Raw genomic sequence first — 27,197 nt, 5'->3', positions numbered from 1 at the left:
AATGTTAATGGGGAACCTTCAAGTGCCATAAAACGTAAGCTTAGAGTTACTGATCTTTGCTTGTGCTTTCCTCACCCTCAGTTGCAGAAGTTGAGGATGTGTTTATCAACAAAGAGAAGGTCCAGAAGGAGATCAAGGCTGCTGCTTCAGAGGACGCCTCCATCACCTGTGAGGTGGCCCAGGCCAAGACAGAAGTGAGGTGGTTCAAGGATGGGAAGCGGATTACCTCCAGCAAGAAATTCAAGGTAGAAGCTGAAGGCAAGACCCGGAGGCTGATTGTGCAGCAGGTGGAGAAGGAGGATGCTGGCGAATACACCTGTGAGGCCGGAAACCAGAAACTGACATTCAGTATCACTGTGACAACTGCAAAAGGTTCACATGTTTTCCTGTATACCCTGCTGATTTACGGTTGGGACTGCCTTTTCCTATAACCAAAGGCTATCAAACCCCATCCACACAATTCCTTTCTCCCCAGCGGCCAGTGCTCAAAGATTGCATGTCCCAAAGTCCTAGATACTTGTGCCACTAAAGGGCAAATAGCCACAACATCTGTCCCAGAGTTTTCACATCTGCACTTTATTTTTTTAAAAAAGTGAGCATTGGTGTGTGTGTGTGAGAGAGGGAGAGGGAGAGGGAGAGGGAGGGAGGGAGGGAGGGAGGGAGAGAGAGAGAGAGAGAGAGAGAGAGAGAGAGAGAGAGAGAGAGAGAGAATTGGCCCCTGCTGCTGCTGTCCCAATTGGAGTGGGACACCACTGACCTGCTTTCGGTTCCAAGAGCAAACATACATGGAACAGCTGGTATTAAGGAATTGGCAGTTTCACCCCATCACTTATTTGGGCATCACTTATTTGCTCTGAAGGTGGTATAATAATAATAATAATAATAATAATAATAATAATAATAATAATAATAATAATAATACAGTGGACTCTTGGGTTGCGAATGTGATCTGTGCGGGAAGCACGTTCGCAATCCACTGCATCCGCAACCTGCAGCGCCACGTCTGCGCACGTGCGGGTTGCAATTTGACACTTATGCGCATGCGCAAAGCGTGATTTAGCACTTCTGCACATGCGCAAGCGCCGAGACCCGAGAGTAACCCGTTCCGGTACTTCCGGGTTCGGTGCGGTGCGCGACCCGAAATCACACAAGCCAAAGCATCTGTAACCCACGGTATGGCTGTAATAATAATAATAATAATAATAATAATAATAATAATAATAATAATAATAAATAATTTGCATGTGCTAGACCGAGGGCTTGAAAAATCCCAAATGCTTTAGATTTGATAGCCCCACTATTTAGAGCCTTCAAAGCAGCCGCCATACAAGATCTATTATTCCTTCTGGTAGCAACCCAGGCCTCAAGAAGCAGCCTGAGATCTTATGATGAAGGGCGGTATATAGATGTAATAAAAATGGGGATTTGTTCTCTATGAACACAGAAAGCTGGCTGCCCTACTGCTTGCTGCAGCAGCCTGTGTTGTAATATGAATGTTGTGGATTAAGCTTCAAGAGTTTGACGCTGGACGATCCATCCTCATGGATTAAATGATATGTGCATCTATTACCCTGAACAGATGTTACTGGAAGACCTTAAAGTGCCATAAAAAAGGAGTTTGAAGTTACCTATCTTTGCTTGTCCTCTTTTCTCTCCTTCAGCTGCAGAAATTGAGGACGTGTTTGTCAACAAGGAGAAGGTCCAGAAGGAGATCAAGGCTGCTGTTTCGGAGAACGCCTCCATCACCTGCGAGGTGGCACAGGCCAAGACAGAAGTGAAGTGGTTCAAGGATGGGAAGCAGATCACCTCCAGCAAGAAATTCAAGGTAGAAGCTGAAGGCAGGACCCGGAGGCTGATTGTGCAGCAGGTGGAGAAGAAGGATGCTGGCGAATACACCTGTGAGGCCGGAAACCAGAAACTAGCCTTCAAAGTCACTGCAGCAGGTATTTCAATATAATATATTCACGGGGACAAACAGAAGAAGACGCCTTCACCCCAGTATGGCTCCCCTTTATCACATGCACAGCCCAACAGGACAGTGACAATAATCCACCAACAGCATACAAATCAATATGGCTAACCTGATCCAAAACACCCACCCACCTCACCCGCACACGAAAACAAAGATCACCACAGCCAATCACAAGCAAACAATCACACCCTAGGCCAACCCCAACCTCTCTCACCACCAAAGGAACACAAGTGAACAACACAAGCAAGGCTGACACCAAACTCTACATACATTAAACATAATAGAAACACCGCCACCCGACCCCACCCCATGCATCTTCCCTCCCTCCACCCCTTCTTTTTCCCCCCTCCCCCTAATGGCTCAACAAATGAAACGGATTTGTAAAAATGTTACATGAAAAAACAACAACGAGGCACTACACTTCTGTAAAACAAGAAAATCCTGAATAATATATATATATATATATATATATATATATATATATATATATATGCTTTCGTAGATTTTCACGGGTACAGGAATGCAGGTTTTGGTGTCTTCGGGTGTCTTCCCGTGTAAGAGTTGGGGTGTCTAGGCGACGTTTCGACGAGGTCTCACTCGTCATCTTCAGGCTGGTGCTTTCGGCTTCTTGTTACTAGAACAGAGCAGGATCTCAGTGTTTGAGTTCCTATAAATACTGTTGAGGGGGTGTGGTATATAGCCTCCAACGTTCTGGGCAGAGAGGAAGTTCCCAGGTTAGTGTGCCTTTTCTTATTAATGAACAAAAGAAGAAAAGGCACACTAACCTGGGAACTTCCTCTCTGCCCAGAACGTTGGAGGCTATATACCACACCCCCTCAACAGTATTTATAGGAACTCAAACACTGAGATCCTGCTCTGTTCTAGTAACAAGAAGCCGAAAGCACCAGCCTGAAGATGACGAGTGAGACCTCGTCGAAACGTCGCCTAGACACCCCAACTCTTACACGGGAAGACACCCGAAGACACCAAAACCTGCATATATATATATATATATATATATATATATATATATATATATATATATATATATAATATATATTATACCCTACCATATTTGGGGCTGAAAGTGGCAACAGAGGATCCGTATTTTATGCCTGCTGTGTATACATTAAGGTAAAGGTAAAGGTACCCCTGACCATTAGGTCCAGTCGTGACCAACTTTGGGGTTGCGGCGCTCATCTCGCTCTATGGGCCAAGGGAGCCGGTGTTTGTCTGCAGACAGCTTCCGGGTCATGTGGCCAGCATGACTAAGCCACTTCTGGCGAACCAGAGCAGCACACGGAAACACCGTTTACCTTCCCGCCGGAGCGGTACCTATTTATCTACTTGCACTTTGACGTGCTTTCGAACTGCCAGGTTGGCAGGAGCAGGGACCGAGCAATGGGAGCTCACCCTGTTGTGGGGATTCGAACCGCCGACCTTCTGATCAGCAAGTCCTAGGCTCTGTGGTTTAACCCACAGTGCCACCTGCGTCCCGTGTATACATTAGCTCTCAGCTTAACTGATGATTTAAAATAGTGTTAAAGGAAAGTTTTGTTACTTACCCTGCATGCATCTGAAGTGACTCAAATCGATCAATTGGCATTTATTTGTTTACTTAACTAAGAATATTTATATACTGCTACATAGTAGTAAAATGTCTTAGCAGTTTACAAGAAATCTTAAAAATATAAATAAAAAGTTTAAAATGATTAAAAGCATTGAAAAATAACTAAAATGAACCTTAAAAGAGATTAAAATGCATCAGCGTCTACATGTCCAGATAGTCTTGCCTATAATAAAATGTTTTAAGCATGCACTGCAAATGGTACAGCAAAGGCATCTGCCTGATGTCAGTCGGCGGGTGGAAAAATACAGCTATTTCTGGATCAGGAAGCCTGAGAATTGTAATTCATGCACATTGGGACGCGAGTGGCGCTGTGGGTTAAACCACAGATCCTAGGGCTTGCCGATCAGAAGGTTGGCGGTTCGAATCCCTGCGATGGGGTGAGCTCCCATTGCTCGGTCCCTGCTCCTGCCAACCTAGCAGTTCGAAAGCATGTCAAAGTTCAAGTAGATAAATAGGTACCACTCCAGCGGGAAGGTCAACAGCGTTTCCATGCGCTGCTCTGGTTCGCCAGAAGCGGCTTAGTCAGGCTGGCCACATGACCCGGAAGCTTTCTGCGGACAAACGCTGGCTCCCTTGGCCAATAAAGCGAGATGAGCGCCGCAACCCCAGAGTCGGCCACAACTGGACCTAATGGTCAGGGGTCCCTTTACCCTTTACCTTTAACCTACACATTGGATTACTGCAACGTGCTCTATGTGGTTCAACTGCTCTCTGGGGCAGAATATTCACATTATATTTTGCCGCTGCTGAAATAATTTCCTTGTCTACTAATTAGCTACTGGACTGAGTTCAAGGTGCTGCTTCTGGTGTACAAAGCCCTATACAGCATGGGGCCAGGATATGGCGCATTTGCTGTATGGTTCCATGGTACTCATTCTTCTATGAGCCAGATGTTAACCAGAAGTAATAAAGTGCCTTAAGAAGGGAAGTAGAGTTCTGAATCTTTGCTTGCCTTCTTTTTCTACCCTACCTCCAGATGCAAAAGCGGAGGATGTGTTTGTCAACAAGGAGAAGGTCCAGAAAGAGATCAAGGCTGTTGTTTCGGAGAACGCCTTCATCACCTGTGAGGTGGACCAGGCCAAGACAGAAGTGAAGTGGTTCAAAGACGGGAAGCAGATCACCTCCAGCAAGAAATTCAAGGTTGAAGCTGAAGGCAAGACCCGGAAGCTGATTGTGCAGCAGGTGGAGAAGAAGGATGCTGGCGAATACACCTGTGAGGCCGCTGGCCAAAAACTCACCTTCAAAGTCATTGCAGCAGGTACAGCAAGACTTGTTCCTGCCGCGAGGGATCAGACGGTTCAGCCTCCTCTTTCCCTTCTCACCCTTCACCTGTGTCTCCTCAGGCATATTAGCATTCAGCAAACTGTTGGACTCCAATCTTCCTTGGGTTGCTGTCTGTAGTGAGATCCTCGTGCCCTAAGCTTGGCACCCAGTCTGGCAGAACTGTACGCTCTGCCCTATAACCGCCACTGTCCCAAAGGCAAGCTCCAAACCTGATCCTCCCTCTAAAACTCTTAGCTCTGTATTATCTAAGCCCCTTTCTCAAGCGTCACTATCTATCCTCCAAAGGTGGATTCCCCCCTCTGGCAATATCATACCTCTTTTCCAGTGGAGGATGGTCCAATTAGGGCAAATGGGATGGTAGCCCACCAACCAAGCCAACCAGCCTGCCTCCTTGCTCACAACCTGTCTAAGAGGTGACACTGCTTGTCAACTTCATTCTCACTCTAAGTGCTGCCCTTAAGGAAGTCAGAAGGGAAGAGGATGGAGAAAAAACTAGAATTATTTGGCTCCTCTGCTGATTTTGTTCTGTTTGTTAGTAGGAGGCCAATCTAGGAAGACCCCGCTTCATGGAGCATTTGTGATGTGTTTTTCTCTTTCTGACTCATCTATGAGCCAGGTGTTAGTGGCAAGCCTTGGAGAGCCTTGAAAGGGGAGGTGGAGTTACTGTATGTTTCTTGCTCTCTTCCCCTCCCTCCCAGATGCAAAAGCTGAGGATGTGTTCGTCAACAAGGAGAAGGTCCAGAAAGAGATCAAGGCTGCTGTTTCGGAGAACGCCTCCATCACCTGTGAGGTGGCCCAGGCCAACGCAGAAGTGAAGTGGTTCAAAGATGGGAAGCAGATCACCTCCAGCAAAAAGGTCAAGGTAGAAGCTGAAGGCAAGACCCGGAGGCTGATTGTGCAACAGGTGGATAAGAAGGATGCTGGCGAGTACACCTGTGAGGCCGCTGGCCAAAAACTCACCTTCAAAGTCATTGCAACGGATGCAAAAGGTTTGCACGCTTCTCTTTATGCCCTATTACTTTATATTTCGGGCTGCCTATCCTGCTGACTGGGACGCAGATGGCGCTGTGGGTTAAACCACAGAGCCTAGGACTTGCTGATCAGAAGGTTGGAGGTTCGAATCCCCACGATGGGGTGAGCTCCCGTTGCTCTGTCCCAGCTCCTGCCCGCCTAGCAGTTTGAAAGCACATCATAGAATCATAGAATCATAGAATCATAGAATCATAGAATCATAGAATCATAGAATCATAGAATCATAGAATCATAGAGTTGGAAGAGACCACAAGGGCCATTGAGTCCAACCCCCTGCCAAGCAGGAAACACCATCAGAGCACTCCTGACATATGGTTGTCAAGCCTCTGCTTAAAGACCTCCAAAGAAGGAGACTCCACCACACTCCTTGGCAGCAAATTCCACTGTCGAACAGCTCTTACTGTCAGGAAGTTCTTCCTAATGTTTAGGTGGAATCTTCTTTCTTGTAGTTTGGATCCATTGCTCCGTGTCCGCTTCTCTGGAGCAGCAGAAAACAACCTTTCTCCCACCTCTATGTGACATCCTTTTATATATTTGAACATGGCTATCATATCACCCCTTAACCTCCTCTTCTCCAGGCTAAACATGCCCAGCTCCCTTAGCTGTTCCTCATAAGGCATCGTTTCCAGGCCTTTGACCATTTTGGTTGCCCTCCTCTGGACACATTCCAGTTTGTCAGTGTCCTTCTTGAATTGTGGTGCCCAGAACTGGACACAGTACTCCAGGTGAGGTCTACTTGCACATCAAAGTGCAAGTAGATAAATAGGTATCGCTCCGGCGGGAAGGTAAACGGTGTCTCCGTGTGCTGCTCTGGTTCGCCAGAAACGGCTTAGTCATGCTGGCCACATGACCCGGAAGCTGTACGCCGGCTCCCTCGGCCAATAAAGCGAGATGAGTGCCGCAACCCCAGAGTTGTCCATGACTGGACCTAATGGTCAGGGGTCCCTTTACCTTTATCCTGCTGACCAAAGGCAATTATCATCCATTATTTTCCTTTCTCTCTGGTCACCAATGCTGAAAAATCACAAGTCTCACACACCTTTACAATAATACTGCAAGTTCAAATGGAACTGGAGAGTGGATGGTGTTGAGGCATAATATAGCAGTCAGTGGAGTGTCAGCCCAGCTGCTTTGTTGGGCATCACTTTAAATGATGTGTACTGTGAACTAATTTTAAGAAGAATTCATACCTATGATTCAAAAAGGGCTTTGCTGTTTATGTGGATGGCCTCCCTACTGCTGTGTTTGTTTTGTGAAGTAACCTGAATTTTGTGTGCTAATCTGTTGGAGATTGATGTTGGAACCTTCTGCATTATCGTGTATATCAGGGTTTGCCAATCTAGCACACCTTGTGTGTTATTTATTTATTTTTTGTTTGTTTGTTTTGGAAATGTTAGACATTTCCTTCACTCTGGGAAAGGCTTTTCTTAATGTGGGTGGGTGATCAAGGAATCTCTCTCTCTCTCTCTCTCTCTCTCTCTCTCTCTCTTCAAAATCATTGCATCAGGTACAGCGAGACTTGTTCCTGCCGCATGGGTTCAGAAGGTTCTGCCTCCTCTTTCCCTTCTCACCCTTCACCTGCGTCTCTTCAGGCATATTAGCATTCAGCAAACTGTTGAACTCCAATCTTCCTTGGGTTGCTGTCTGTACTGAGATCCTCATGCCCTAAGCTTGGCACGCAGTGTGGCAGAGCCAGTGTGGTGTAGTGGTCAAGAGCGGTGGACTCATAATCTGGTGAACCGGGTTCGATTCCCCGCTCCTCCACACGCAGCTGCTGGGTGACCTTGAGCCAGTCACACTTCTCCGAAGTCTCTCAGCCCCACTCACCTCACAGAGTGTTTGTTGTGGGGGAGGAAGGGAAAGGAGATTGTTAGCCGCTTTGAGACTCCTTTGGGTAGTGATAAAGCGGGGTATCAAATCCAAACTCTCTTCTCTGCCCTTAATCAGCCTCTGTTCCAATGGCCAGCTCCAAACTTGATCCTCCCTCTTAAACTCTTAGCTCTGTATTATCTAAGCCCCTTTCTCAAATGCCACTATCTACCCTCCAAAGGTGGATTCCCCCCTCTGGCGATATCATGTCTCTTTTCCAGTGGAAGATGGTCCAATTGGGGCAAATGGGAGACATGTACTTCAGCAGAGAGAAGAGGAGAGATATGCGTGTATGTGTAAGAAAGAGAGAGAGAGGTGTGTGTGCTCTGTTTGTATGTGATGTGTGGGAGTAAGAGAAAACAACCAAGACGCAAAGGGAGAGCAGGGTTTGTGTATGGTTTGCTTATATGCAGTGCTTTTTTCCTGGGGGTATGCCTGTCAGGAAAAAGCAGCAATGCAAGAGCGAGCTGCAGGTGTCTGGAAAGCAAAACAGGATGTTGATGTTTGGGACTGTACCATGGGAACAAAGGGACAGTCTATTCACTGTACTGAGCACCGGATGTTAGCTCAGAGTGTCATCTGACCTGTACTGGAAGTACAGGGGTGGAGTTTCTCTCTCTACTGTTGGAGACTGGAGAGTGCAGACACGTTTCTCTGTACTGCTGCAATGACAGAAATAAAGACTGAGGCTTAAGAATCCGACAATGCATACCCCTAAACATTTTGTGAATCTTTGTACAGTGGATGCTCGGGTTGCGAATGTGATCCATGCTGGATGCACGTTCGCAACCTGCAGTGTTCGCAACCCGCGTCTGTGCACGCGCCGGTTGCGATTTGGCACTTCTGCGCATGCACAAAGAGCGATTTAGTGTTTCTGCGCATGTGTGACCGCCGAAACCCAGAAGTAACCTGTTCCAGTACTTCTGGGTTTCGGTGTTCCACAACCCGAAAAAACGCAACCTGAAGTGTCTGTAACCCGAGGTATGACTGTACTTTTGTCCATTTACTGTACTTATTTTTCCCAATTTGAAATATAAAATTGTGATTTTCTTGAGTCAAAATGAAAATACCCATATACATTTTTAACAGAAAAAAAGCAGTACTTTTATGTATGATCTCTGTGAGAGAGGATGAGATGCACTTGGGCAGAGAGGCAGAAATAGATTGCGGCTGTGTCTATGTGAAGTATATGAGTGTGTATATGACACAGTGAGAGTGAATGTGTGTGGCTACATTATACATTTCCCCTCATACTTGGAAATGCTCCTTCTTAGAGCTGTGTTTGTGTGTATCTATATTGTGTGATCTCCACCATCAGGACCAGCTAGGGCATAGCCAACTTTCCATGGCAACCATTTTGTGGACCAATCAGACTGCTGTATTCTGAATCCTATTGTTCTAAGACCAATCGGACTGCTGCATTCTGAATCCTATTCTAGGACCAATCAGACTGCTGCATTTTGGATCCACTCAACTCAGTACATAACAATGGGGAAACCTTGATGTGCTGTAAATTGGGAGTCTAGAGTTACAGTCCTTGTTCTCTTTTCTCCCTCCCCTCGCCACAGTTGCAGAAGTTGAGGATGTGTTTGTCAACAAGGAGAAGGTCCAGAAGGAGATCAAGGCTGCTGTTTCAGAGAACGCCTCCATCACCTGCGAGGTGGCCCAGACCAAGACAGAAGTAAAGTGGTTCAAGGATGGGAAGCAGATCACCTCCAGCAAGAAATACAAGGTAGAAGCTGAAGGGAAGACCCGGCGGCTGATTGTGCAACAGGTGGAAAAAGAGGATGCTGGCGAATACACCTGTGAGGCCGCTGGCCAAAAGCTCACCTTCAAAGTCATTGCGACAGCTGCAAAAGGTTTGCCTTCTCTCCTTTTATACCTTACTGCTTTACATTTGGGGCTGCCTTTTCCACTGACCAAAGGCCACCACCCCCCACCCATGACTTTCTCCTCTCACCTTGGCTGCCTATGTTGAAAAAATGCACACCTTGCACTCCAAATTCTGCTAACTGAGATGGAATAGGAGAGAAGCTCATGTTGGGCATGAAGTGGTAATTCTTGGTACTCATCCTCTCTGTCTTGCTTGGGCACCACTTACTTGTCCAAAGGTGACTTACAAATTATTTTGGGAGGGTGTGGATATTGCTGCAGGCACAGAGTGGCTGAAACGGCAGATGAGTCTTCTGTGTGATATCCCTGCTGTTAGTGTTTTACTGAGTTCCCATACAAAACGAAAGAATTCCTATACAGTGGTACCTCGGGTTAAGTACTTAATTTGTTCCGGAGGTCCGTTCTTAACCTGAAACTGTTCTTAACCTGAAGCACCACTTTAGCTAATGGGGCCTCCTGCTGCCACTGCGCCACTGGAACACGATTTCTGTTCTCATCCTGAAGCAAAGTTCTTAACCTGAAGCACTATTTCTGGGTTAGCGGAGTCTGTAACCTGAAGCGTATGTAACCCCGAGGTACCACTGTATAGGAAAGAATTCCTAAGCTATAAAACGGAGCTTAGAGTTACTGATCTTTGCTTATTTTCTTCCACCTTGCCACTGTTGCAGAAGTTGAGGATGCATTTGTCAACAAGGAGAAGGTCCAGAAGGAGATCAAGGCTGCTGTTTCAGAGAACGCCTCCATCACCTGTGAGGTGGCCCAGGCCAAGACAGAAGTGAAGTGGTTCAAGGATGGGAAGCAGATCACCTCCAGCAAGAAATTCAAGGTAGAAGCGGAAGGCAAGACCCGGAGGCTGATTGTGCAACAGGTGGAAAAAGAGGATGCTGGCGAATACACCTGTGAGGCCGGAAACCAGAAACTAGCCTTCAAACTTAATGTTCCAGGTGAGAATGAGAGATAGACTTCCCAAGACCAGGACCCCTAAAGGCTGGTGGTGTATTCTACAACATGTCATTAATGCACTAATAGAACATTAGTGGTAGATAACTACTGAACTATCCACATACTATATCATTCGGTATTATTATTTCAGTTTATTAGCTGCTCTTCACTATTAGATCTCAGGGCGGGTTACAACAATTTAAAAATTGATATTAAAAATAGTTAAAACAAATGACAGTCATAGTAATAATTGTTAACTTACCAGTTTGTTTGTGATGGTTCCTCAATGTTATGGCATTGATGCCTTCTTTAGGGGCACTCTTGCACTCTACCGCAACAAAAGAGGGACCAAAAATAAGCCAGAAGTAACAGTATTGGAGGTTTCATGAAGGGTCTGGCAAATAAACTTTTAATGCCATCTCAAACTACAATTCCCAGAATTCTTTGTGGGAAGGCAACGCTATAATTTCTGTCACAGGCCTGCACAACCTATATTACCTGTTTAACTGAAAACAGCCATTTGCAATGGCCTCTCAGAGCTCACAGAGTTGTTTGAAATGGTAATGTTGGGCACCTCTAGACAACATGTTTATTGAGCATTCATCCTGGTATGTTTTCAGGGAGATTAGTTGATACTGGATTTTTCATGAGTATTCATTCTGATTTGTCTGTGTGGAGGTTAGATGTCGTTGCATCAAAGCAAGTGTTAATCCCACACTTTCCAGCTCATTTCATCATCATCATCATCATCATCATCATTTATTATTTATACCCCGCCCATCTGGCTGAGTTTCCCCAGCCACTCTGGGCGGCTCCCAATCGAGTGTTAAAAACAATACAGCATTAAATATTAAAAACTTCCCTAAACAGGGCTGCCTTCAGATGTCTTTTAAAGATAGGGTAGCTGCTTATTTCCTTCACATCTGAAGGGAGGGCGTTCCACAGGGCGGGCGCCACTACCAAGAAGGCCCTCTGTCTGGTTCCCTGTAACCTCACTTCTCGCAATGAGGCAACCGCCAGAAGGGCCTCGGAGCTGGATCTCAGTGTCCGGGCAGAACGATGGGGGTGGAGATGCTCCTTCAGGTATACAGGACCGAGACCGTTTAGGGCTTTAAAGGTCAGCACCAACACTTTGAATTGTGCTCGGAAACGTACTGGGAGCCAATGCAGATCTCTCAGGACCAGTGTTATGTGGTCCCGGCGAGAAATGTGGTCATTTCTCTTAGCACAAAAAGTTCAATCTTTAATTGTAGTCCCTGAATTTGTTGGTATGTGATTGAATCCCACCCCAATCTGGCAGCCCCTGTTGATGCTCATTCCTCGCCGACAGAAGCTCAGTTACTTTTCCTCTATGTTCCAGAGGTTGCAGATATATTTGTCAAAAAGGAGAAGGTGCCGAAGGAGATCAAGGCTGTCCTGAAGGAGAGTGCTGCTTTGGTCTGTGAGGTGGCCACGTCCGATACCCAGGTGAAGTGGTACAAAGATGGGAAGCCCCTCAGTACTAGCAAAAAAATCAAGGTGGTCTCTGATGGCACCTCCCGGAAGCTGGTATTGGAGCAGATGGAGAAGAATGATGCTGGGAACTACACATGTGAAGCGTCTGGCCAGAAACTGATTTTCAAGGTTGAAGCAGTAGGTAAGCTCCCTTTCCCTCTGCAGGAGGAAAAAAACAGCAACAGAAAGCAATCCTAAAGTGATACGTTTGTTGGAATGGGGGAGAAATTTGACTCAGTTCATCTCTAAAGGTGAACCTACCTAATTTAAATTTCATTTGAGGTTCTCTAGAGCAGGGGTCAGCAAACTTTTTCAGCAGGGGGCCGGTCCACTGTCCCTCAGACCTTGTGGGGGGCCGGACTATATTTTGAAGGGGGGAAAATGAACGAATTCCTATGCCCCACAAATAACCCAGAGATGCATTTTAAATAAAAGGACACATTCTACTCATGTAAAAACACACTGATTCCCGGACCATCTGCGGGTCAGATTTAGAAGGCGATTGGGCAGGATCCGGCCCCCGGGCCTTGGTTTGCCTACCCATGTTCTAGAGCACGGGTCAGCAAACTTTTTCAGCAGGGGGCCGGTCCACTGTCCCTCAGACCTTGTGGGGGGCTGGACAATATTTGGAGGGGGAGAGAATGAATCCCTATGCCTCACAAATAACCCAGAGATGCATTTTAAATAAAAGGACACATTCTACTCATGTAAAAACACGCTGATTCCCAGACCATCTGCGGGCTGGATTTAGAAGGCGATTAGGCTGAATCCGGCCCCCGGGCCTTAGTTTGCCTACCCATGCTCTAGAGTTTTGTAGAACCTGGAAGTTCTTATGTATGGCATTTACTGATTGCAGAGCCTGAGGCAAAATTCGAAAGGAAAGTTCCCCAAGAGAAGCCGATTGTGGTTCAGGAGGAAAAGAGCATCAACCTGTCAACTTCAGTGGTGCCTGAAGATGCCGAAGTCAAATGGCTCAAAGACGGAATTGAGATCAAAGCCAGCAAGAAGTATGAGATAAAAAAAGATGGCGCCTCTAGGACCCTGACTGTGAAGGTGGCCGATGTCAAAGATACTGGTGTGTACACGTGTGAGACCAAGAGTGATAAGCAGCAGTTCCAGGTGCAGGTCCAAGGTGAGGAACACTTCTCAGTATTAGTCAGAAAAGATGACTTTTTTTTTACAATAATATTTATTAAATTTCATCAATAGGCATAACAAAAAAGAAAATATACAATGTCAGGGAACTGACATCGGAGCTAGAGGCGGAGGGAAGGCTCTCAAATGATGCTGGAGAAGGGCCCAGCAGGGAGAGAAGCAGCTCCGCAGATGGGGAAGCCAATCAGCGCAACACCAGGGATATAGAGGGGCTGATGGGGGAATCGGCGAGGGGGCTCCAGGACTCTTCACCAGACACCAGCGGGGAGACCACGGGTCCTCCGTTACCCACGCCCACCCTGCGCAGAAGACTTCCGCGCAGAGAGAGTAGGAGGAGACTGGGTGTCAAACAACTTTTATGTTGGAAAAGATTTAAGAAACGCCCACTGACGGATTCTGCTAGCGACTGAGGCAGCCACAAAGTGAAGGGCTGCCCAGACTGAAAGGTTTAGTAAGGCAACAAAGCCTGGAGAGGCGGCAACTTACGCACGAGCAACCCATACACATTACATACAACAACACAACAGAAAGGTGAAAAAGAAGAAGAAAAAATAGCAAACTTAAGATACCTAAACAGAAAAAAGAATCTCAATTAATTAGTTAAAATGCATTTTCATAAACATTTTGGTTGACTTCCTCTAATCTCCCCCATCAGAATTTCCTCTTAATTTGAATGTAGCAGTTTCCAATATCATTATGTCATAAAACATTATTACAGTCGTATTCCAATTTCTTTACCTTTCTTATAATACATTTTCTTATTTATATATTTAAGTCTAATTTAATTCTAGGCCTGATTGGTTCTTTCAAGTGGTTACATATCTTTAATGTTAGAATATTTGTTCAAATAGTCTTTAAATTTCTTCCAATCTTCTTGGTAGTCCTCTTCTTTCTGGTCACGGATTCTCCCGGTGAGATCAGCCAGCTCCATAAATTCCATCATCTTCATCTGCCATTCTTCTACCGTTGGTAATTCTTGTGTTTTCCATTTTCTGGCTAATAAAACCCTAGCAGCTGTTGTCACATACAAAAATACTTTCACATCTTTTTGGGGCAATTCAGTACCTACTATCCCAAGGAGAAAGGCCTCTGATTTCTTAATAAATGTACATTTCATCATTTTTTTTTAATTCATTATAATTTTTTTCCCAGAAGTCCTTTACCTTGGAACAAGTCCACCACATATGATAGAAGGTACCTTCTTTTTCTTTACATTTCCAACATACATTGTCACAATTATGGTACATCTTTGCCAATTTAACAGGGGTTAAGTACCATCTATACATCATTTTCATAATATTTTCCTTTAACATTGTACATGCGGTAAACTTAACCCCTTTCTTCCAAAGTCTCTCCCAATCCTCCATCATTATGTTATGTCCCACATCTTGTGCCCAACCAGTCCTAACCGACTTTACTTGTTCATCTTTTGTGTGTCACTCCAGTAGTAAACTATTAGTCAGAAAAGATTTTGCCGTCTCGGGGCACCAAATGCTATGCCTTACAAGCCAAACCCAACCTATTTAAATGTTCTGCAGTTTGCAAGCCCAGCTCAATCTAAACTTGACGGCAATGAAAGCCTTGTTGTTGTTGTTGTTGTTTAGTCGTTTAGTCATGTCCGACTCTTCGTGACCCCATGGACCAGAGGACGCCAGGCACTCCTGTCTTCCACGGCCTCCCGCAGTTTGGTCAAACTCATGCTGGTAGCTTCAAGAACACTGTATTTTTCTTTACAGCATTGGACTTTCCTTTAGCTTCCAGGCATATCTGCAATTGAGCGACCTTTCAGCTTTGGCCCAGCCGCTTCATCAGCTCTGAATCTACCCCAACCCAAAACCCACATCTCTTGCCCAATGAATCATGGCTGTTTCACCATTTCATCCTCAGTTTCCCATTCCAGAATTAGTTTATGCATCTTAGAAATCAACTCCTTATTATCTTCTGAAGACTCCCTTTAAAAATTAGAGCTTTGCTCTTTAAAAAAACCCACTTCCTATATCTTTCTTAAATAGGTCACAGACTTGGTACCCTACCCCTCCTATTGCTTAGTGTGGATTTGCTGAGCTGCGGAACCTCATACTTTGAGAACTGCTTGTTAAGCATAACATGCAAGGGAAGATGCCAAAACTGAAGGAGTTGTTCCTAACTGATATATTAAATTCAATTTGTGTTGTTGTTGTTTAGTTGTTTAGTTGTGTCCGACTCTTCGTGACCCCATGGACCAGAGCACACCAGGCACTCCTGTCTTCCACTGCCTCCCACAGTTTGGTCAAACTCATGCTGGTAGCTTTGAGAACACTGTCCCACCATCTCGTCCTCTGTCGTCCCCTTCTCCTTGTGCCCTCCATCTTTCCCAACATCAGGGTCTTTTCCAGGGAGTCTTCTCTTCTCATGAGGTGGCCAAAGTATTGGAGCCTCAGCTTCAGGATCTGTCCTTCCAGTGAGCACTCAGGGCTGATTTCCCTAAGAATGGATAGGTTTGATATTCTTGCAGTCCGTGGGACTCTCAAGAGTCTCCTCCAACAGCATAATTCAAAAGCATCAATTCTTCGGTGATCAGCCTTCTTTATGGTCCAGCTCTCACTTCCATACATCACTACTGGGAAAACCATAGCTTTAACTATACGGACCTTTGTTGGCAAGGTGATGTCTCTGCTTACAAGGTGCTAAATACCATTGACATTAGGTTTTAAAATTGTTATTCTGCTGAAATTATATCAGAGTGGAAGTTGTTCCAAATCCAGTTCCATTGTTTCCTGGTTATTCCTTGACCCAAATCTCGCACCCATTTTCTGATACATGTATGTGTACTTTCTGTTCCACCCAATTTAACTGCAGAAGTCCCAGTGAAGTTTGCAAAGAAGCTGGAACCCGTTAAAGCTGAGATCGGAGGGGCCCTGACTCTGAGTTGTGAACTAAGCCAACCTGGGGGCAAAGTTGTCTGGCGCAAGGATGGAGTGGAGCTCAAAGCAAGCAAGCGCTACCAGATGCGTGAGACGGGCGAAAAGTGTATCCTGGTCATAACTGGCCTCCGGGCAGAAGACAAGGGGGATTATTGCTGTGAAACCAAGGATGACAAGTGCAGCATTCATGTCAGCCCCACAGGTATAATACTACTACTACTACTACTACTACTACTACTACTAATAATAATAATGAATAATAATAACAATTTATTATTTATACCCCACCCATCTGGCTGGGTTTCCCCAGCCACTCTGGGCGGCTTCCAACAGAATATTAAAATACAACAACCTATTAAACATTAAAAGCTTCCCTAAACAGGGCTGCCTTCAGATGTCTTCTAAAAGTCTGGTAGTTGTTCTTCTCTTTGACATCTGGTGGGAGGGTGTTCTACTGGCGGGTGCCACCACCGAGAAGGCCCTCTGCCTGGTTCCCTGTAACTTGGCTTCTTGCAGGGAGGGAACCGCCAGAAGGCCCTCGGAGCTGGACCTCAGTGTCCGGGCAGAATGATGGGGGTGGAGGCGCTCCTTCAGGTATACTGGGCCGAGGCTGTTTAGGGCTTTAAAGGTCAGCACCAACACTTTGAATTGTGCTCAGAAACGTATGGCTCTGGGTTCAGGTCTTTGTGGTAGGAACATACATTCCAAGGTGCTGTCGGTAGCTGATCCAGAGATGGGCACCCAAAGGTCCATTGTCAGGGATGGGGGTCTGCTTAGGGTAGGGCTACCCAATGCGGTGGCCTCTAGAAGTTTTGGACTACAACTCCCATCATCCCTGGTTATTTGCTATGCTAGCTGAGGTTGATGGGGGTTGTAGTCCTAAACCATATGGAGGGCATCATGTTGGTTACCCCTGGCTTGGGGGGTGTTCTGAAAGCAAAGCTGTGTCTCTCATGGGGTTCTGGATCTGCACAGACCACCTACAAGGGAGGATGGCATTGCAGTGGTGAAGAAGAAGCATAGCAGGAAATGGCGCAAGAGGCTTGTTATGGTCTTGCACGAGGACCTGTTGCAAGCATATAAGGAATACCTGTTGGTCCATGAAGAAAGAATGGGCCATGATAAAGAGACTTAGTGGTTTTTAATGGTAGGTGATGTTGCTGTGTTGTATTATATTATCTTTGTACATCGATTCATTTCTTGGGTTCGCTGAGCCCGTATTTTATACAGTCTGTATATGATGTTTGTTTGTTAATGTGTGGTGTGTTATGCCTAATAAAGGATTTGAACTGAACTGAACTGAATACCTGTTGCCCACTCAAAGTGTGTCCAAGAATCGACAGGCGCAGCAGTGGAGAAAAAGAAGGCAAAGTTTATTGCTGAGCAATAAAGACTCAGTGGAATAGTTTCCAGAGCCTGGGTGCCAAAGCCCCTGGGCATTGGGTTTTTTATACCTGATTACAAACAGCGTAAAACATGACATATTCATATATTGCAGCAAAATCAAACAATTGAGCGGGCACAAGCTCTTCCTCTGCCCATGTAAAGAATACTTCTGCTTTTCTCAGATGGTGCATGTAATGGCTATGAGTTACTCGTGCGTAAACTGGTGCCTTTCTCGGCTAATTTGCCTTGTTAAACCTTTCTGACTGCACAGCCCTTGCTCATCGCGGCTGCCTCAGTCGCTGGCAGAATCCGTCAGTGGGCGTTTCTTGAACCTCTTTCAGCATAAAAGTTGTTTGACACCCAGTCTCCTCCTCCTCTCACTGCGCGGGAGCCTTCTGCGCAGGGAGGGCGTGGGCAGCGGAGGACCTGGGCTCTCTTCACTGATGTCCAGTGAAGAGTCCTGGAGCCCTCTCTCCAATTCCCCCATCTGCCCCCCTTTATCCCTGGTGTTGCGCTGATTAGCTTCCCCCTCTACTGAGCTGTTTCTCCCCCTGCTGCTGGGTCCTTCGCCAGCATCATCTGTGAGCCTCCCCTTCGCCTCTCGCTCTGATGTCAGTTCCCTGACAGTACATCATCATTGCCCTTTGCTCTAATTTTCAGCAATAAAGAGGAAAAGAAACCTATTTGACCGTTGAAACCTGAATAACCCCCACCATCTGTTATCGGCTAGAAAATGGCATTGTGGCAGACTGCTTTTTCCCGTTCCCCACCTCCGCCCCATCTTGTGAACATGAGAAGCATTCTGGCGAAGGTTCCCTATAGAAAAATGCCGACACATCAGATTTATTGTTTCCTTCAAGCACAATAGCAGGGCAGAGAGAGAAGTAGGGCAAAGGGCTTGAGATTTAAGCACTTTTAGCTCTGCTGAAGCCTTAGTGATTTGAACATAATAATAATAATAATAATAATAATAATAATAATAATAATAATAATAATAATTTATTATTTATACCCCGCCCATCTGGCTGGGTTCCCCAGCCACTCTGGGCGGCTTCCAAAAGAATATTAAAATACTGTGATACATCAAACATTAAAAGCTTCCCTAAACAGGGCTGCCTTCAGATGTCTTCTAAAAGTCTGGTAGTTGTTTTTCTCTTTGACATCTGGTGGGAGGGCGTTCCACAGGGTGGGCGCCACTACCGAGAAGGCCTTCTGCCTGGTTCCCTGTAGCTTTGCTTCTCACAGTGAGGGAACCGCCAGAAGGCCCTCGGCGCTGGACCTCAGTGTCCGGGTAGAACGATGGGGGTGGAGACGCTCCTTCAGGTATACTGGACCGAGGCTGTTTAGGGCTTTAAAGGTCAGCACCAACACTTTGAATTGTGCTCGGATATATGGTTATATATGGATATATGATTATATAGAAATCATAAAGGTAAAATTCTTCCAGGTGGTCTTGACACAGGCCATGTTCAAGTATGGGAAGGCTTGGTGCAGAGCTACATGCCAGCTGACCAAGCACATGTTTCCCACCTCAAATTGGCCAAGATGACACTAATAAAGGGGTGCCTTTTTAGGGGAACTTTGACACAGATGGGAAGAAAAGGTGAATGTTCAATGATGAAGGGCTGTAGCTCAGTGGTAGGGTGTTTGCTTTGCATGTAGAAGATCCCAGGTTCATTCCTTCTGTAGGCAGGATTAGGAATGTCACGAGTCTGAAACCCTGGAGACCTGCTGCCGTTCAGGATGCACAACGCCTAGCTAGATGGAGCAGTGCACTGACCCCAGGATAAGGGGACGTCCAGTGTGCCTTTATTCTATATGCTTAGCTGAATGCGCTGCATTATTATGACAACTAATCACCATCTCCTCCCCCAGTTCCTAGGCTGGTGAAGTTTGTCAAAGGCCTCCACAACATAGTAGCTGAAGAAGGCAAAGAGGCAGTTTTCAAATGCGTCGTCTCCCCCAGCGACGCCGCTGTCACGTGGAGTCGGAATGGAACCAAAATCGAAGCCAGTAAAAAATATGTCATATCCCAGGAGGACTCAAACCATAGCCTCACCATCACTGACTTGACTCTGAAAGACTCCGCTGCAATCTCAGCAGAAGCGGAAGGAGTAGAGAGCAAAGCAACCCTCAAAGTGGAAGGTGAGAGGTGGAAAGTGGCAAAGAATGTCCACCACTAGGTGGATTTTGCAAGGCTGCAACTAAGCATGCAGAAGATGGAGATAGAATGGACTTCTACTTTCTGTTTCTGGATGTAAAAGCGAACTGGGGGTGGGTGGGGAAGAGGGAAAACACTATTTGCAAGTGGAAATCTAGTACACCAGGAAAAGAAGTTCTAGCAAGCCCTTCCCCTGTGGTGCCAGTTTCCTAGATGTAGGGAGGTTTTATGCAGGAGAAGAATTAAAAATAGCATTCCAGACCTGCAGTCTGAAATGGTACCATCCATTCTGTCCCCTTTATAACTTTTCCACCTTTTTTGCTACCTGTTTAAGGTCAGGTTCAAGTTACAGAGAATAAGACGGTAGACTGTGGCGGCAGCATTCTGAATTGCACCACTTTAGATTCCAAATGGGGATGGTAAAGCTTGTAAGAGTAGATTGTAAGTACCTCAGAGACTTGTGCTAGATGGCTTCCAATGATGATTATTCACTACCACCATCAATTTCATACCTTTGAATGCTACCGTGTGCTTTTTTGCAGGGTGGGACACACTCAGCCACACCACTTCCTCTGCTCAATTACGTTTTTTCACCCAGGGAGGGCTACACAAAGCTTTATTCATAGAATCATAGAGTTGAAAGGGACCCAAGGATCGTCTAGCCCAACTCTCTGCAATGCAGGAATCAAACCTCTGGTCTCCCATCCAATTTGAGACCCTGCCTGACCCTGCTTAGCTTTGGAAACGTGCTATCAGTTTTGTTGCTGCACCACCAGGGGATATAAGCAGGGAGTTCCTCATGTGCAGTGGAAATGTTCAAAAATGCTATTGGCAAAGCTGGATTTTGCTTTGGGTGGAGAATGGCTGTGTCGACTCTTAGAATGTTGCATTTTTCATTCCGCTAGATAAACGTAGCATAGGGTTGCCATATTTCAAAAAATGAAAACCCGGACACAAAAGTTGTTGGGTTTATTTGGGGGTGGGGGAGCAGCAACCCTTAAATTGCTTAGTAGGTAATATACAAAGGAGCTCATGTCAAACATCCCCCCCCCCTTCTGCATAACCGTGCCTAAAAGGTAAAGGGACCCCTGACTGTTAGGTCCAGTTGCGGACGACTCTGGGGTTGCAGCTTTATTGGCCGAGGGAGCCGGCGTACAGCTTCTGGGCCATGTGGCCAGCATGACTAAGCCGCTTCTGACGAACCAGAGCAGCGCACAGAAACGCCGTTTACCTTCCTGCTGGGGTGGTACCTATTTATCTACTTGCACTTTGACGTGCTTTCGAACTGCTAGGTTGGCAGGAGCAGGGACTGAGCAACGGGAGCTCACCCCGTCACAGGGATTCGAACCTCCGACCTTCTGATCGGCAAGTCCTAGGCTCAGTGGTTTAGACCACAGCGCCACCCGTGTCCCACCATAACCGTGCCTAACTGTAGCCATTTCCAAAGCTCTCTCTACAATGTTGCATTTGTGTCTTTGTTGCCTGTAGAGACGCCAGTATCATTCGTGAAGAAACTGGAAGCCAAAATTGTTGAGGAGAAGGAGATGGTGACTCTGGAAGTAGAGCTATCAAAGCCAACCACAGAGGTGAAATGGATGAAGAACGGCAGCTTGCTCCATCCAGGTGACAACATGGAGATCAAGGCTGAAGGGACAAAGCACAGCCTAGTGATTAAGAGTGCTGCCTGCGGGGACCGTGGCTATTACTCCTGCGAGACTCTCCATGACAAGACCCAGGCAAAAATAGCTGTGGAAAGTGAGTCAGGGATGGTTGCATGCCTTCACTTGTGGGTGTTTGCTTTTTTGCAAATACAGCGCTTGCCTCCTCAAACGCACTGGAACAAAAAAACCAACTAAAGGAAGATTTTAAAATGAGACAGAAAAGCACCCAAGGCAGAGATACAAGAGATAACCTAGCCATGAGTCTGCCTGGGATTTGGTGGAAAAAACCCACACAATCTGCAGCTCCACAGGCTCCTTCAGTATAAGGTGGTTCCTTAATTCATGGTAAAAGCAGTCACATGACTAGGGATGGGAGAGAAATTCGATTCGGTTCACATTTAAAGGTAAACCTACCTAATCTACCCTTTCTGAAACCAGCCCCAAACCGAAACACAGCTGTCATTTGGGAAATTCACGCTTCTCTGGCTTTTACAATCCAGTTCTCCAGCAAAGAAATGCACACAAAAACGCATATACTAGGATAACATGTGCATAAAAATGTATATATTGGTGAAAATATTTCAAAATCTGTTATACTGGGGGAAATTGCTTTGTAATATGTGTACATTAGGGGAAATTGCACACAGACGTGTGCCCATCGGGAGAAATCCGCATGACCTTTTAAAAAAATAACATTCAATAAAATTGCAAACCAATGTGGAATTGTAGAGAACTGAATTTAAGATTGGAAAAATGAGGAAAGGGAAGAGGCTGAAATTGACAGATTTGCAGATCCTTCCACATCACTACATGGTCCACGCCCTCCATATTTTCATTAAGTGAGTTTGGTCATGTTAACTGTTCCACCAATCTCAGTGTGTGAGACTGGTTTCCTTAACAAAAAGCATTTTTGCCTCTGTTTCCTTGCTGTACTGTAGGGCAAGTATTCACTTGGGCAGTGCTTGTGTGTGGAGTTGGTGCTTTTGCTAATCCCTTCCCCAGCAGCTCTTCCTCAAAATAACCTTAGTATGCCTACAAGCACATTCCCCAGTCCTGAGTGATGGAATATCCACTGACCCAGTCCAAAGGTCATCCCTATAACTGGTATGATGGATTTTTTTTTGGCGGGGGGCGGGGGGAGGGAGTTGTCCTGCAAACTCTGAAGCTTAAGGGAGTAGAATATCAGAAAAGGGGCCCTGAAGTGACAGGTGTACATTTGGTCAAAAGATTTCTAGACCTGTTCCACACATCACATGACATCATACCTGGTTCCCCAGTGAGTATACCTGTGTGATGCACATATTTCTTGCATTTACACGGTTGTGTTTTTCGGCCTAGTTGTAGCATCTTAGGTGTTCATTTAACACATGTAAGTGTGTGAATCAGCCATTAAGCATTTGCAAGAACTCTTACCTGGGTGTTGACTGTGTTTATCTGTGAGGATGACTTCCATCTGTGCCGTTTGTTATGTATATAATTGAATGCCTCATCACTAATAATATACCACCAGAAAGCGGCAATACCTGTGTCTGCAGAAGTCCTATTGTAGTGCCCAATGCGAGTCAACATCGTATGAGTGCAAGTCATGCTCACTTTTATAGAAGAGGGGGACATAGATTAGAAGTATTAGGTGTGGACAAGAATCTACCCTTTGAATCTGGTTGACATACCTTGAGCAAAAATGTGCATATTATTTTGGGTTGTTTTGAAAGCATTCATCGTACACATTTTGGAAGTTCAGAATTATGAAATGCCCCATTCCAATAGGTTTCCAGAATGTTAGGGATCCAAATATCAAATGCCATAGACCCTAGATAATAGACTTCTGAATACTTGGAAACAGAGACATTAGAAATTATGAAGTCTTGACTGTGAGAGGTTTCAAAATAAAAAAACAACACTATACTATACTTTCTTTGCTTGCAGAGAAGCAAGGTGGGAATCTCCCATGGGAGGCCTCCTCAGTGGTGTATTTAGCTTAATTATTAATCCAGGAATGTTTATGGGTATTTTCCTAGAATGGTTAATCATGTATGCTTAGGTGAAAGACAGAATATTCTTTATTTTGTGCCGACAGTAAGAACATAAGCACACAAGAAAACTGGTGTACTTAATGTTCTCCTGCCTACCCAGTCCAGCATTCTAGCAGTCAAATGCCTCTGGAAATTTTGAATCAGGGCCTGAAGGAGATCACTACCCCGTGTCTATTTCTTGCTAGTTGAATCCTTGGTGCAGTTTCCAGATGGGCACACCACTTAAATGGGAAGAATGATAAGCCTGGGAATCTTACTTTGGCCCAGACACATCTAATTCTTTGTGATATTGCTTTGTTCCCAAGCGAGACCCATCAAACTGGTGAAAGGCCTTCAGCCAGTAGATACCCATGAGGGGCAGTCTGCTACATTTGAGGTGGAGTTGTCACACGAGAATGTGGAAGTTACCTGGATGAAGGATGGCGTGAGGCTGAAAGCCAAGGACAACTGCTGCATTAGTGTCCAGGGGAAGAAGCATTCGCTGACTCTTTCATCCCTTGAAATTGAGGACTCGGGCCTTGTTGCCTTCAAGGCTGAAAGTCTTCACACAACAGGCAGACTTAATGTGAAAGGTAGGCATTCAGATCTTGGATGTTTTTGTTGTGCAACTCTATTCGTTGGGTGCATGAGACACATCTCCAAAGCACAGGGCCTACTGGCTCTATTGAGCATCAGTTCCATTCAAACGTTTTGCTGACCACAACGTGAACCGCCAATAGAAGCACGCCGTAGGGGGTGCCTAGCAACCACAGGAGTCCCATCCCCAGGTCAGCCCAGAGGTTGTTGGCAAACCCTTTGTTATGTACTGAGCTTGGATCCTAGAACAATAGGCAGGTAGAATCCTAGAAGGAAACAACCTGATTAGCCTGCAGGAACAGCCCAATCAGGCTCCAGGAGGAAGTGAATCAGCAACCTGATTGGTCTGCAGGAGCAGCCCAATCAGGCTCCAGGAGGGGAATTGAATCAGCCAATCACACGGGACCCATTGTGTAAATAATGTATATATAGCCAGAGGTTTTTTGGGGAAACCACTCACTCAGTGTTTACCATGAGCTGAAATAAAGAGCATGAAATCAACACTCAACTCCAAGTATATTTCACCCTTCCTTGTGATAGCTAGGTAACTGCAATACTTCAATACCTCAGGGACCGCCTCTTCCCATATGAACTGACCCGGGCTCTGCAGTCATAATCTGAGATCCTTCTTTGTGTGCCTCCTCCTCAAGAGGTCCAGAGGGTATCAACATGAGAACAGGCCTTTTCTGCGGTGGCTTCCCATCTGTGGAATGCTCTCTCCAGGGAGACCCGCCTAGTGCCTTCCTTACACATCTTTAGGTGCCAGATAAAAACTTTTCTCTTCAACCAAGCATTTGGCTGATTAACATTCTTTTGGGTTTTAAAATGTGTGGGAGGGGTTATTGGTTTGTGTTTGTTTCACTATGTGTTTTCTCTTTTTCTGTTGTGAACCACCCTGAGATTTTTGGATGAAGGGTAGTATACAAATTTTAATAATAATAATAATAATTAATAATAATCTGCCCTGGGATCCTTGGATTATTATTATTATTAATAATAATATGCCTTATTGTGGGGTGGAATGGTTCTCTTTCACTTGCATTATTATTATTATTATTATTATTATTATTATTATTATTATTATCTGCTACTACTACCATTGTTGTTTTTATTTTTGCAGAACGGCCCGTGAAAATAATTAAACCTTTGCAAGACATTAATGCTCAGAACAAGGACGAAGTAACCTTCGAATGTGAACTTTCCAGGCCTAATGCAGATGTCAAGTGGCGTAAGGTACTGAATTTACTTGCCATGTGACTTTTCCTACCTTAAGAAAAAGGGGTCTGATGTGTCACATGGACTCTTCCGTTGCAGAAAGTTCAGGGTGCTGTGTAGTATTTGTATTTACTTACAAATATGTAACTTGAATATAGGTGCTTAGCACCCCAACAGATATCCAAAAATATTGCAAAGCTCCAACTTAGCTTTCTGACCCTCAATCTTTCTCAGTTTGAGCTGCCTGTTTAAGCATTTTTACACAGACAGCTTGATGATTTCCCACCCAGCCAAGGGATGGAGAGAGACACACTCGCTATTGTCAAAGTCAGCAAATCTTCATAACATAGGGAGCAACTTAGCCAGAACAAAGTACAAGTCCACGCATACCTGGTAAGCTTCAAGCAACATATATAGAAGGAAAACCCATCTGCAAAAAATGCAGAACCGGGAATCACTGACTCATTAAGAGACCCCCCAAAGTCTTTCAGCTCAAGCTCACCATCCCATAACAGTAATAATCAGAGCAAAACTGGACACTGAGGAGCACTGAAACATTGCACTAAATTGTATTACAAGAACCTCATTCCTCTTGGAAATGTATGACACAGTCTTTCCTCTTGCGTGTCGACACCCCCAATAAAACACAATTGACACAAGATTTTAGTTTTAAGGTTTTTGGCATAATTTTGGCCACAACTTTATTAAAATTACAAGCAATGTGAGTGGTTGCTTAGGCATTGGTTGCGACTATCTGACCCCGCACGGGGACAGACTGACATTCGCCCGCTTGCAAAGTCAGTAAAAAGAAAACATTTTGGGGAGAGAGACGGGACTGGGAACCATGCCTCACCTCTCCCCAAATGCTCCCAGGGGCTCTTGCCTGGCCCTAGCCCCTTGACAGGGGTTCAGACAAAAGTACGGCGAGTCCCTGGGTTCCCTTAATGGAAAACCCTTGCAGCAGCAGCATTTTGGAGGGGCAGGCACAGCCAATCCATGCCCCTCCACCAACCAACTCCTAAACCAATGCCTAACCGCAACCTTACAAGTTGTGACGATTTGCTACACAGTAGGCAAAAACCAAATGGCACCAGCCAATCAACCAGAGGGACAAAATTCCTACCAGGCCCCTGCCCCAAAAGCAGACAACCCCATGGCAGGCATAGCAAGGTCAACGCAACATCCCTAAAATTAGGGATGGTGGGGTGGGTGATCCGATGCGCACAGTGAAAAGAGGAAGCTCAACGCTGCACGCAGGGTATTTAAAGGCTATGGCTGTCAATCATGAAATGGCAACATATAAATCTCCCCAGCAACAGCAAATTCAGTGAAATGGTGGCTCATTCTCAAATCTGACATTGACTTTCTAGAGTAAGTGGCATCTTTCTTAGGAACACAATGGCAGTTATTAAATTCTGGCAAATCTCCAATGGGGCCTCAGGTGTGAATTATATCCTGTCCAAACAGAGTTTTGTGGATCTTGAATGAAAGTATTATAGTACCTTCAAGCAGTGGAATACTTTCTTGTTCCATACTAATTTTGGTGAGACAAGAACACTGCAATTAAGAAGCTTGGTGAGTCTGTTAAAACCTGATTTCGACTTCTTCCTTTTAGGATGGAATTGAACTTCGGCCAAATAAAAAAATTGCAGTCTTTGCACGAGGGACCACGAGAAGCCTCACAATTCACAAATGCGAATTTGAAGACAAAGGGAAATATATGTGCGATGCTGTTGACGACAAGAGCTCAGCTAATTTGGTGGTCCATGGTATGTTTCAGTGGGAAGAACAAAAATCTTTTCCTTTCCGAATGATTTTGCCTAAAACGCTGCCCAGTCATCAGGCCGATTCACATGTGTATTTATTAAGATTCCATCACTGCTGCATCAGGTGGTGCCTTGCATGTGAGAAGGAGGAGGGATAAATGTCACAGGTAGAATGTCTGTGTTGCTCAGTGGCCTGGCTTGCACTTCACAGTAAGCCAAACTGTG

The 27,197-nt window shown here is 45.4% G+C and overlaps 1 protein-coding gene and 1 long non-coding RNA gene across 2 annotated transcripts in view; one reads left to right on the top strand and one right to left on the bottom strand.

Annotated features, from left to right (window-relative positions):
* OBSCN (obscurin, cytoskeletal calmodulin and titin-interacting RhoGEF) overlaps positions 1-27,197 on the top strand; it is a 285,408-nt gene that overhangs the window by 54,300 nt on the left and 203,911 nt on the right. The window contains exons 11-24 of the mRNA XM_081163401.1: positions 82-372; positions 1,662-1,943; positions 4,579-4,860; positions 5,585-5,875; positions 9,356-9,646; positions 10,349-10,624; positions 11,983-12,258; positions 12,973-13,248; positions 16,110-16,376; positions 19,436-19,705; positions 21,210-21,476; positions 23,721-23,987; positions 25,112-25,224; positions 26,822-26,975. Coding sequence (XP_081019527.1) covers positions 82-372; positions 1,662-1,943; positions 4,579-4,860; positions 5,585-5,875; positions 9,356-9,646; positions 10,349-10,624; positions 11,983-12,258; positions 12,973-13,248; positions 16,110-16,376; positions 19,436-19,705; positions 21,210-21,476; positions 23,721-23,987; positions 25,112-25,224; positions 26,822-26,975 — 3,603 coding nt within the window. The remainder of the gene's footprint in view (positions 1-81; positions 373-1,661; positions 1,944-4,578; positions 4,861-5,584; positions 5,876-9,355; positions 9,647-10,348; positions 10,625-11,982; positions 12,259-12,972; positions 13,249-16,109; positions 16,377-19,435; positions 19,706-21,209; positions 21,477-23,720; positions 23,988-25,111; positions 25,225-26,821; positions 26,976-27,197) is intronic.
* LOC308569782 overlaps positions 16,473-27,197 on the bottom strand; it is a 137,241-nt gene continuing 126,516 nt past the window's right edge. Inside the window, exons 2-3 of the long non-coding RNA XR_014000848.1 lie at positions 17,482-17,628; positions 16,473-17,264 (exon numbers count right to left, since the gene is read on the bottom strand). This is a non-coding gene — a long non-coding RNA (uncharacterized lncRNA). The remainder of the gene's footprint in view (positions 17,265-17,481; positions 17,629-27,197) is intronic.

This window comes from Podarcis bocagei (genome assembly GCF_964188305.1).
Source record: "Podarcis bocagei genome assembly, chromosome: 12".
NCBI lineage: Eukaryota > Metazoa > Chordata > Lepidosauria > Squamata > Lacertidae > Podarcis > Podarcis bocagei.
The sequence above is the reverse complement of the archived record's forward strand: the minus strand, read 5'-3'. Positions and strand labels throughout refer to the sequence as shown.